The 11358-nt window shown below is 53.5% G+C and overlaps 1 protein-coding gene across 1 annotated transcript; it reads right to left on the bottom strand.

Annotated features, from left to right (window-relative positions):
- Positions 1-354: 354 nt before the first annotated feature.
- On the bottom strand, positions 355-9915 carry LOC122367614 (T-cell activation inhibitor, mitochondrial-like). Its single transcript, XM_043340885.1, has 11 exons — positions 9877-9915; positions 9590-9747; positions 9135-9360; positions 8767-8896; positions 5308-5533; positions 4731-4951; positions 3771-3963; positions 3301-3444; positions 2911-2983; positions 2420-2478; positions 355-2216 (listed from the first exon to the last, which is right to left on the bottom strand). The coding sequence occupies exons 3-11, from the start codon at positions 9288-9290 to the stop codon at positions 1982-1984; spliced, it is 1437 nt and encodes a 478-aa protein (XP_043196820.1). The 5' UTR covers positions 9291-9360; positions 9590-9747; positions 9877-9915; the 3' UTR covers positions 355-1981.
- Positions 9916-11358: the final 1443 nt, after the last annotated feature.

Below are 11358 nucleotides of genomic sequence, written 5' to 3'. Positions count from 1 at the left end.
TTAACACGCTTAACGCTTATGTTTGTCAAAATGCGAAAGAATTTGTCAAACGGCTGAGTGGTGGGGCGAACCGTACTTGACCGTAAAAGTTGTAGGGCACTGTTGGACAGGGGATGCGCTGATTGCTAGTAGTCTGCACCGTTGGGGAGATTTCTCTCAGAACGGGGGTCAAAGCCCGCGAAATCAAAGATCATTCACTCTTTGTGAGGACTGAAACTGTGTTCATGTCTGGCAGTCGTTAAAGTATATTGTTTCTGTATGTTGCATCTGTGGCGGCCCCTCGAGCAAATCACGAAAGAACAGGACGTAGAGATACAAATCGCTCTCCTTATTACTCGGTGGCTTGACACGAAACAAAATATCACATGTGTATTCTGAAAACCACACGGGACACCAATAGCTCGACGCCGAGTCCATTCCTCCGAACCGGCCTATCTGCGCCATACAGTCATCCCGATTCACAGCACCACAGCCCCTATCCAAGCCTCATTTTACTGTTACGGTAAGGGCGGAACAGTCGGCATGCAAGGCCACATTCGACGAGAACAAAGGATAAGTGGCACAGGTTGTCCCTTACATTTACTATTTGATACTGATTTACTGGACGCTGGTTAAGTGGGAACGCTATTGAGATACCGCTTGGTAGGAGGTACGAACACAGGTTAGAAGAGCTGGCTGACATATCACTGAACGATAAATTCGTCGTGATCATATAGTTGTAACAAGACATTTACGCTGCGCTCTAGCAGACGCTCAGCCGACCACGGGCGATCACACGGTTATGTGATAAAACGCACGCGGTACAAATATTGCTGACCTGCTGTAACCAGCCTCTGCCATAGCCGTCAACAGTTTGACATTTCAGCAGCACATTTTTCGCTGGACCACGACACATAAAGATCGTTTCAGTTCACGTACCTCTTATTTTATACCAATATCCGAAAAAAAATTTCAAAATATGCCGTCATAGCCTCTAAAATGCCAGCATCCGTCGAAAATTAGGACATTACAACAGCATCGAAAGACAATAATAACCATAACAGCGATACGCTAAGAATGCTTTTCGCTAGCAATACTTCCAGTCCCACCCAAAAACACTTATTTTCGGGGCAGAAATGTAAACGTAGATAATAAGAAACGATTGCACATGAATAGCCAGCATAACAGTAGCCGACTTACTTGGCCAGTTTATGCATACGAGCGCGGTGCGTGTTATTTGATCGATTCCCTTCGAAGACAATTCCCTGAGAACTTGCATCTGGCCGCTTGGCGACTTCGTCCATTATACTAATGCTACTTGACTAACTGACCAAATTTAATGTCTCGCTTACGTTTCATGAGACAAATGGCTGTCTGCCCCTAATGACTACACCTACTGACATGTATACCCATGGCACTCCCCTTTCTCTATGCTATTGCATTTACTCGCCAAGAAAGTAGATTCTCATGGAGGACAGCATTTGAGACACTATACATTTTTTCTGCCTTATTTTACGTCCTGAAATGCGTCCAACTGCCCAAAAGTACATATATCACTCAACTGGCAAACCACAGGAAAGGACATCACCAAACGGTAGCTCACAAACATTCTAGGTCGATCAAACCAACGACAGATTCAGGCATGGTTCACCGCCTAAGGAACTAATCGACAAGGAAAATATTTCACATGCTATGTTAACCCTAATCCTCGGCAATGTCACCGTACCGTCAAGCTCAGTTCCAGAAATAGTTGTCAAAGCAAACTTAACGTGGCCCAGTCAGTTTTAACACAGCATCTCTGGTCAAGCCACAGACAGCTGCAGGCCACAGTAATCGCAATACCCCGTCCGCCTCCGCACACATCACAGGTTCTTCAGTACACCCATTCTCACAACAGGGTCCCTACTGTCCCTCAGTCCCGGTAGTTGGTCCTCTACCACTCCCTAAGTCCAAGACACCCCTCCCTCTATCCCTCTCTAAAATCCTACCCACCTCCCCTCCCTCAGTCCAACCAGTCCCACGGCAGCGTGCACGCTCCATCCCCGTCCACGGCGTAGTAGTGCGCCACAGAGATTCGCCAGTCGGTCAGTACTGGAGCCAGGCGGTGACGGTGTGCCAACATCCGGCGGCAGCAGGCCAGCATCTGCTGCGGTAGAATGTTGTCCTGCTTCTCCAGCCGGCGCAGACCGAGCGCCGCCGCGCACTCGGCCGTCACCGCCGACTCATCGTGAGATAAACTGCACAGGGGGAGAGGGATTAGACCGGCGAGTTGCAAAGATGATCGGGTGATACAACTGATTGACACGCATCACACACTGCTGTCTGAGTAGTTCAATGTTTACGCAATACGCATGCAGTCACGTCTTAAACAACAAACAACTGACGAATGACATGTTCAGTTTGTTTTATGTTATTTCTGAGAGGGTTAAATATGCCTTACCGAGTGTACTCCTCCAGTTTCTGTTCCGCTTCTACCATACAATCGGTAATATACCGCACCTGTAATATGAAAATACAGGAACGTCAGGGATTGGCATGTCAGCAGTTGACGCATCTTGACAACGATGAACGCATTCAAAGGGATCCAGCCTCGATATCTGAATCAGCTTCGATTGGTGAAGTTTCATGATCGGTATGACAACAAAAGATTAGGATTCATAACACATATGCCATTCAGCGAGCTAATTAACTGGAACGTTACGTTCAATATCGCGAAATAAATTCAGATCGATCTCACAGCAAATATCATCGGGAACACCCGTTCAGAATCCATTAACCAATATTCAAGCGCGCTAACTGAAGTCCACGGGGCCGGAGCGCCGGTTAACTGTATAACTGCCCACACCCTTCAGCGGAGTAGCCGGCGTCTACACTCTACGTCAGCTGCACTCACTAGCCGGTGAACACTGGCAAGAGTCGAGCTGCACTCACCAGCAGTGAAGGAGGGCAGGAGGAGGGGGCGATGATCTGGCCCATGGGTGAGAGGAACAGCGGGCCCGACTCCCTGTCGGCACACACGTGTTCAGGGCGTCAGTCGGGCGCGAGATGACATTTGGAGATAGGCGACTGGGCAGCAAATTTACAGCATATTTAAATGGACTGATGGCTTGCAACAACGCTGACCTTCATTCCATTCATTTCAGATCTAAGAAAAAAGTTACAGCAAGGGCAAGTGACTGGTGAAACATCACAGACATTCAAAAGCAAATATAATATGTCAACTCCGATTATAACTCACAAACTAGATGCATTATTTATATCGCTGTATAACACCACTTCAACAAGTAAATTTCGGCAGACAGCTGCCGGATAACTACTCACGACTCGACCACCAGCTGTAGGTGACTGAGTTTGTCGGGCCACGAGCGAGGGTAGCCGTGGCTGCCCCAGAAGTCGCCCATGCTCGTCACTAGACGGCGCAGCTGCTGCTCGTAGCTGGTCACCATGGTGATCGGCTGAAACTTCCTGACGGCAAAGGGGCGGAGTTGTAATAAGGGAACATGATGGTTCTTTCCAGGTATCACGTTCAGTATGAGAGTGCGACGCGAAAATAAAAGAAATACGAAATACGTGACTCATTATTGCATGCCACACTAACTACTTAATTGTAACCCTACTTATCACTGGTATTTCGAATATGCATACGATCAGTTCATCAAAATGAATTAGATAAACTTGGGTACTATCCATCGGCAAAACCAAAAACGCGTTCCCTCCCACCCATGGATATCTCCACCCCTCCCTGACTTTCAGAGCTCCCTGTATCCCTCCACGTACCACCATCCGCTCACCTGTGCACCACCTGGATGTCCCTGAGGTGGCGGGATAGGGCGCGCTGCAGGTGCGGCACCTTCTGCAGGTAGAGTTTGTCGTCGGCACACCGGCGGATCACGCTGATCCAGTTGGTGATTACCTCGCCACTGTTCAGGATCAGGTGGCCGTCCAGACTGACGCCCGACTCGTTACCGAATACCACCGTCTTGTCTGTCGCAGTGTCCCAAAATTAATCGACTTGGGTGTGAAACGACATCCAAATGAAAACCATTTTCCACTCTCAATTCAACCTTTCAAGATAAATTTTCCACTCCGAACGTAAAAAGCAAAGGGCATATGCGACATGCGTACATGGTCTTAAACAACATATCGATGCTTCCTACATTACACGCTCTACCCTATCAATTTTTTTTTTGTGAAAATCTAAGCCATCAATTTGTTTTTACTCCACTCTTATCCCTCGCATCTGTTGTTAGCTTTACCTTACCGGCAATTTTCCACTCTCTACACCCTGTCTACGGAATAATTTTCCCCTCTGACACCCAAGCTAACATATAATTTTGGGACTCTGGTCTGTCGGCAGCGGCGTAAGACGGGTGAGGGCGAGTCAGAAGAGCCAAAAGTAAAACAATAAAGGAAGGAGCGGCCAGTCATTTGACCAGCATAGACAAAGCTCCGAATCAAGAGAGGTCGCATTTGTTGTAACCATAATCGGATATAAGTTAATAGAAAAAGGCAAAAGCAGCTCATCGCTAAAAAAAATCCTGAAAATACAGCCAAAGTTTAGTATAGCCGAGTACCCGCTCCTGCTATTGCCAGCCTACGCCTTCTCTGAAAGCTCGTTCGCCAGTCCCGCTCACAATTTCTGGTCTAATCCATCCTCACAAGCACCCATGGCACTCCGTAGTAACTCCCTCACTCCCTCTCTCCTTCCCTCCCCTCCTTCATTCTCTCCAACCCTCTCTCTCCCGCCTTACCTCTGAGCAGCTCACTAACATCCGGATGGTGGTTGACCAGCGTGTCAAAGCTGCGCAGACACCCCCGGAAGTGTTCGGCGCCCCAGCCGCAGCGCCACTCCATCGCTGACAGATGCAGTCGCGAGACGAGCGCAGCGCGCAGGCGGCCGATCTCGGCGCGGGTGCGCGCGGACGCGGCCGCCCTGCGCCGTGTCTCGCCGCCGGTCCGCGCCAGCCACGTGCTGAGGACGAGAGGGAGGTGTTCAGGAAGGCAGTCAGATACAGCAAGGTGGAATAAGTTCACCGGTCTAATTGCAACGTGTAGGAATGTGCTAAATGCGTTTGGAAGTTCGTTGTAATGCGCCAAATTGATTGCAAGTACGAAGCAGATCGAACAAAACCTAGGACGAACAAAGCATAAAAGCACGTAGCAACGCGAACGAAAACGATGGTGTAAAACAAAGAGGTTTATACACATTGAGAGGAATCTATACAATGTGTCGCCGAATTAACGAATCATTTCATCGACAGAACCCAAAAGATCTCGATTTCTCAGCTCTTCTAAGCCCGCCTCAGCAGTATCCCGCCGTCAACTCACAACAGGGTCATCTCGGGCCTCTGCGGCGGCGCCTCGGGCTCCGCACCCATCTCAGCAAACAGGTCATCCAGGGGGTGTGTGGGTCGGCGCGGGCGGGCAGGCCGGGCGCTCTGTCCCGCTGGCAGACTGTCCAGGTAGGTGGTGGGCAGCCGGCACTGTTCCAGGACAGTGCGGACCGTGCGCTTCAGGTCCGGAGCCAGGGCGATCTGCACCGGCGCCGGAGCCGCTGTGGAAAAGAGAGACGGTTAGTGGAGGCGGCATCGTACTCAACGAGCATCCCCGACACTCCAAGCCATGGGCGCTCGATCCGGACCTCGTGGCCGCGGTGGCGGAGCGCCGGGAGGCGAGGGACGCCCTCAAGGAGCACGACTCGGAGGAGGCGAGATCCAGATGAAAGACAGCCAAGAAGTCAGTTGCGACCATGGAGGCCGAAGCACAGAAAAGGAGCTTCCACGAACTGGCGACCGGAGAACTGAACAAGCCGGCAGCCATAGGGAAGGTCACCAAGATCCTGCGAAAGATGGAGGGTGCTGCACCGGACGTCTGCCCCGGCCGGGCCATCAACGGGGACTGCGGGCAACTGCTCGCGGAGGACCGGGCCAAGGCCGAGGCGTTCGTCCGCACGTACGCCCACGTCAGTAGAAACGTGCGCCACCCCAAGCGCGACCGGATCGTCAAGACGGAGCTCCGCGGCCTCAAGGCTGCCCCGTGCTGTTGCAGGGGACAGCGCACCGACCAGTGTCAACCCTTCACCGAACAGGAAATGCACGACCAAATCCGACACCTCGGGACGAAGAAGGCGCCAGGACCGGACCGGGTATGCACCGAACACCTGCGGCACCTCGGACCGACGGCCTACCGGACCCTTCTGGCACTCATCAACAGATCGTGGTCCAACTTCGAGACGCCCGCCTCATGGCGACGGGCGACCATCATCCCCATCTTGAAGGCCGGCAAAGACCCCAAACAAGTGGGCAGCTACCGCCCGATCGCGCTCACGAGTCACATCGCCAAGCTAGCGGAGCGGATGATCGCGGCCCGGACGACCTACCTCATCGAGCGAGACCGACTGGTGCCCCCCGAACAGGTGGGGTTCCGCCGCGGGAGGTCGGCGGAGGACAGTCTGGCCCGCTTGGTCCAAACGGTTCAAGATGGCTGGAATCGCCCCAAGCCGAGACGAGGCCCGGAGGATGGCGTGACGGCGGACCGCTTTGTCCTCCTGGCGTTCGACTTCTCCCGCGCCTATGACACGATCGATCACCGGATGTTGCACCTGAAGCTCCTCAAGCTCCTCCCCAGATGTCTCGCGACCTGGATATTCCGGTTCCTTCGCGACAGGCGGGCCCGCGTAGAGGTTAACAGCGCGCACAGCAGCGAGCGCGTGTTCCGCGCGGGCCTGCCGCAGGGCTCGGTCCTCCTGGCACCGACCATCTACACGCTCTGGGCGGCGGACCTTATCGAGACCCTGCGGAACGCCTCGGACCGCACGGACGTCCTGATGTATGCGGACGACACGGCCACACTGAGCGCTGGAGCCACCGTAGAGCTCGCGGTGGCTCGCGCCCAGAAGTCGGCCGACGCCCTGGCCCGATGGGCAAGGCACTGGAAGATGTCCATCGCCGGACAGAAGACCCAGGCGCTGCTGCTGACTCAGCGGAGCAGGGACGAGCGCGGCGTGCAACTCCTGGTGAACGGCACGCAGGTCACCGGTGGCACCAGCCTACATCTTCTGGGGGTGACCTTCGACAGACTTCTACACTTTAAAGACCACTGCGACTCTCTGCGGCGGAAGGTCCGGCCGCGGACGGCACAGCTGCGGAGGATGACCGGCCGGACCTGGGGTCTCCGCGAGGCGCAGCTCAGGACAGTCGCGAACGGGTATGTCCGGGGAGCCCTTGAATACGCAGCGGGTGCCTGGCTCCCGGCCGCGTCCCCGTCACACGTTCAGCTGGTGGAGCGCGAGCTGCTGGCGGCCGCCCGGGTGGTGACCGGATGCCCACGGTCCACCCCCAGGGATCCCCTGCTGGCCGAGGCAGGCATCCCTTCAGCATGGTCCACCAGGAAGACGCTGGCCGCGCGAACGCTCGCCCTGCCGGAGGACGACCCTCTTCGCCGCGTCGCGGAGGCCGACCCACCCACTCGACTGCGGTCTACCACCGGCTGGCGACAACTGGGGCGATCGGCGCTGATCGAGGCGGGCGCCGAGGGAGTGACGGTGGAGCCGCGCCTCGAGGTTCCCCTCCTCCCGTGGACAACCTGCCGCCCGATCGCCTTCAATCTGGACGTGGGACCCGGCGGTCGCCGAGCCTCCTCCAACGAGACGCGACGAGAGGCCGCACGGCAGCACCTGGCGGCGCTCCCAGCCCAGGCCACGTGGATTTGGTCCGACGGCTCTGCGGACGCTGGGGTCAGGCGAGGAGGGGGCGGCGCCATCATCTTTACCGCGTCGGGGGAGACTCTCGAGGTTGAGGTGGCGGCGGGAGACCTCTGCTCCAGCACCCGTGCGGAGCTGTTCGCCCTGAGGGCGGCGCTGGAGCGGGTCCGGGATGAGCCGTCCCCCGCCCCGCTGGTGGCGTGCTCTGACTCACGAGCCGCCCTGAGCCTCCTCAGCGCGGGAGCGGCCGCCCAGACCTCCACTATCGGCGCGGCGATCTGGAGGACGCTGCTGGACATTGCCGAGCGCCGGCAGGTGACCCTGCAGTGGGTCCCTGCTCACTGCGGGCTGGCGGAGAACGAGCGCGCTGACGCCCTGGCCAAGCAAGCGGCCACCCTGCCCCAGGGCGCCGTGCCCTCGGACGCTCGGTCCCCGACACGGGCAGTTCATCGGACGGCCACACGTCAGTGGCGCGAAAACTGGCCCGACTCCTTTTTCAAGACTATCTTCGGGAGCACCCTGCCGCTCCCCATCCCCGGAGAGGACCGAGAGGCCGCCATCTCGGTGCACCAGTTGAGGGCGGGCCACTGGGGCCGCTCGCTCCAATACCTGCACCGGATCGGCCGCCACCCCTCCGTGGCATGCCTGCAGTGCCCCGATAAGCGGTGCCCCACGGCGCTCTGCGCCGTGTGCCGGGAAGAGGCGGACGTGCCGGAGCACGTGTTGCTCCGCTGCCCGGCCCTCGCTGGCGCCCGCCTGAGGCTAACTGGCAGCATTCACGTCGACCCGTCGCGGCTGCGGGACGCCGACCTGGTGGCTGCCTTGGAGGCCGGCTACCTTCACCATAGGGGGCCTCTCGGCTATGGTCCTCCGTAAGGAGGTCCCAGGGGGAACAACAACAACAACAACAACAGCATCCCCGACTTATGTATGCCCCCAGAAGCAAGTCGCAAATACAACAGTGACTGAACATAAAACCAAGGTATACTGGCCTAAATCTACGATGATGACAGAAAATAAAGCCAATATTCTCTGGCTACGGCCTACAATGTCAGGCTAGCAATGTCCAGCGTTCGACATCTCACCTTGGGCGCGATTCCCCTTTTGCTCGACGTCGCGAACGTAAAACGTTACGGTGCTCGGAGCCACTCGCTTTGAGTTCAGCAGCTTGTCCAGGTGTGCTTGGAGAAACTGAAGAGAGCCTTCATTCACATTCTGAAAGGGAGCAAATAAATTAATTCCGTAAGACAAAGATGACAACATTGCTAAGCATATTGTCACTGATACCGAACTTACAAAAGCCATGGCTTAAAAACATTAGAAAACCAGTCCCAAGATTGCGAGAATGAGAGCAAGAATAATTAGCCCAAGAACGATATCAGGAAAAAATGCCAGAGAACTGACGCATTCACATACACACTCGTCACTCAGTATTTCTAGTCATTATTCGCACCTTAAAGTCAGGATACTGATGAAACAGGTCAGGGTGCACCACAAAGTAGAACGGCCTGAGCGCATGTGCCAGCTGCGCAGAGCTGAGCTGTCGTGCCAGCAGCGGGCACTGGCGGCGACTGCAGCGGAGCAAGCCGACGGCCGGTCGGCGCAACATGGCTGCCGCTCTATCTCAGTGCAGGTCTGTCATCCGCTCACTGAGAATGGAGTCAGCCGCTATAAGCGGTCTGAAAACAATAGCCTGAGTTAATACGAAATGGCGGCCGCCTGGAAGAAAAACAATGAGACGACAAGACAACTGCAACAGTTTAATTGTAATGCCTTCAAATTGAAATGATGCTCGTCGCTCGATGCGAATACAAATAATGATAATACAGGATCAGGATTAAGAGGACTGCATGAGACAAAACATTTATTGCATGGCAATGCGGCTAATGGGCCTGCTTCATTACTTACTTCAACAGAAGGAGAGAATAAAACAGAATGAAGAACTGCTAACAAACCAAAATTAAAGCACTCAATTTCTCCTACATAGGGCCTGTTCCAGCGCCTCCAGTAGAAATTCTTGACTGGAGGCTCTACCAGAGGTTTCACTGGAGGCGCTGGAACGCAATCTGGAGATTTCTGGAGATTGGCGTCATTGATACCAAAAGAATGACGATTGTTCTCTCTTGAAATGAAAAATTTGATTTCAATTTTAGTAAAAAAGATTAACAAAATTATGGCAATGTAATTTTCTTTACATTCAAGTTGTAAGATTATCAGTCAAAAGTTCTTTGTTTACATTCGTGATTGTCACATGTGCGCCATAATTGTAGACCAGAGCCTCCAGAGAAATTTGGACCTCCCAACTCTCTGGAGGCTACTGGAGGTTTCTGGAGCTTTGGCGAGAGCTTTCTGGACATAGATTCTGGAGCTTTCTGAAGGCGCTGGAACGCTCTCTGGAGGATTCTAGAGCTTTCTGGAGGTTTCTGGAGGTTTCTGGAGGCGCTGGAACAGGCCGATAAATCAACTTCTATCAATTCAGCAGCAACGAATATCAGCCTCACAGCAGCATATTTCGGGGTCTTTCGATTTGGCTGAAAATCGGTATACAGGGCCTCCTCGATGCGCTGATTCCGAAAATGTACCTCTTTGGGGTGGTATTTTGCACCGTTAACGAGTTAACGGCCAGTTAACATTTTAACGGGAAACAGCGGGTCTTTTGATTTGGCTGAAAATCAGTATACAGGGCCTCCTTGATGCGCTGATTCCGAAAATGTACCTCTTTGGGGTGGTATTTTGCACCGTTAACGAGTTAACGGCCATTTAACATTTTAACGGGATACAGCGGGGTCTTTCGATTTGGCTGAAAATCGGTATACAGGGCCTCCTCGATGCGCTGATTCCGAAAATGTACCTCTTTGGGGTGGTATTTTGCACCCTTAACGAGTTAACGACCAATTAACATTTTAACGGGAAACGACGGGGTCTTTCGATTTGGCTAAAAATCGGTATACAGGGCCTCCTTGATGCGCTGATTCCGAAAATGTACCTCTTTGGGGTGGTATTTTGCACCGTTAACGAGTTAACGGCCAGTTAACATTTTAACGGGAAACAGCGGGGTCTTTCGATTTGGCTGAAAATCAGTATACAGGGCCTTCTCGATGTGCTGATTTCGAAAATGTACCTCTTCGAGGTGGTATTTTGCATCGTTAACGAGTTAACGATCCGTTAACATTTCAGCAGCATATATCGATTTCAGCAGCAAATTTTCGGGGTCTTTCGATTTGGCTTAAAATCGGTGTACAGGGTCTCCTCGATGCGCTGATTCCGAAAATGTACCTCTTTGGGGTGGTATTTTGCACCGTTAACGAGTTAACGACCAATTAACATTTTAACGGGAAACGGCGGGGTCTTTCGATTTGGCTAAAAATCGGTATACAGGGCCTCCTTGATGCGCTGATTCCGAAAATGTACCTCTTTGGGGTGGTATTTTGCATCGTTAACGAGTTAACGACCAATTAACATTTTAACGGGAAACAGCGGGGTCTTTCGATTTGGCTGAAAATTGGTATACAGGGCCTCCTCGATGCGTTGATTCCGAAAATGTACCTCTTTGGGGTGGTATTTTGCACCGTTAACGAGCTAACGGCCAGTTAACATTTTAACGGGAAACAGCGGGGTCTTTCGATTTGGCTGAAAATCGGTGTCCAGGGCCTTCTCGATGCGCTGATTCCGAAAAT

The sequence above is a fragment of the Amphibalanus amphitrite genome, unplaced genomic scaffold, assembly GCF_019059575.1.
Source record: "Amphibalanus amphitrite isolate SeventyFive unplaced genomic scaffold, NRLGWU_Aamphi_draft 000881F_arrow, whole genome shotgun sequence".
NCBI lineage: Eukaryota > Metazoa > Arthropoda > Thecostraca > Balanomorpha > Balanidae > Amphibalanus > Amphibalanus amphitrite.
The sequence above is the reverse complement of the archived record's forward strand: the minus strand, read 5'-3'. Positions and strand labels throughout refer to the sequence as shown.

Excerpts from the sequence above, each read along its gene's own strand:
- LOC122367614 (XM_043340885.1), bottom strand. The coding sequence starts at position 9,290 with ATGTTGCGCCGACCGGCCGTCGGCTTGCTCCGCTGCAGTCGCCGCCAG. Across the intron at positions 8,897-9,134 it reads ATCAGTATCCTGACTTTAAG|AATGTGAATGAAGGCTCTCT; the intron begins GTGCGAATAATG and ends GCTCCCTTTCAG. Across the intron at positions 4,952-5,307 it reads AGGCCCGAGATGACCCTGTT|CACGTGGCTGGCGCGGACCG; the intron begins GTGAGTTGACGG and ends TCTCGTCCTCAG.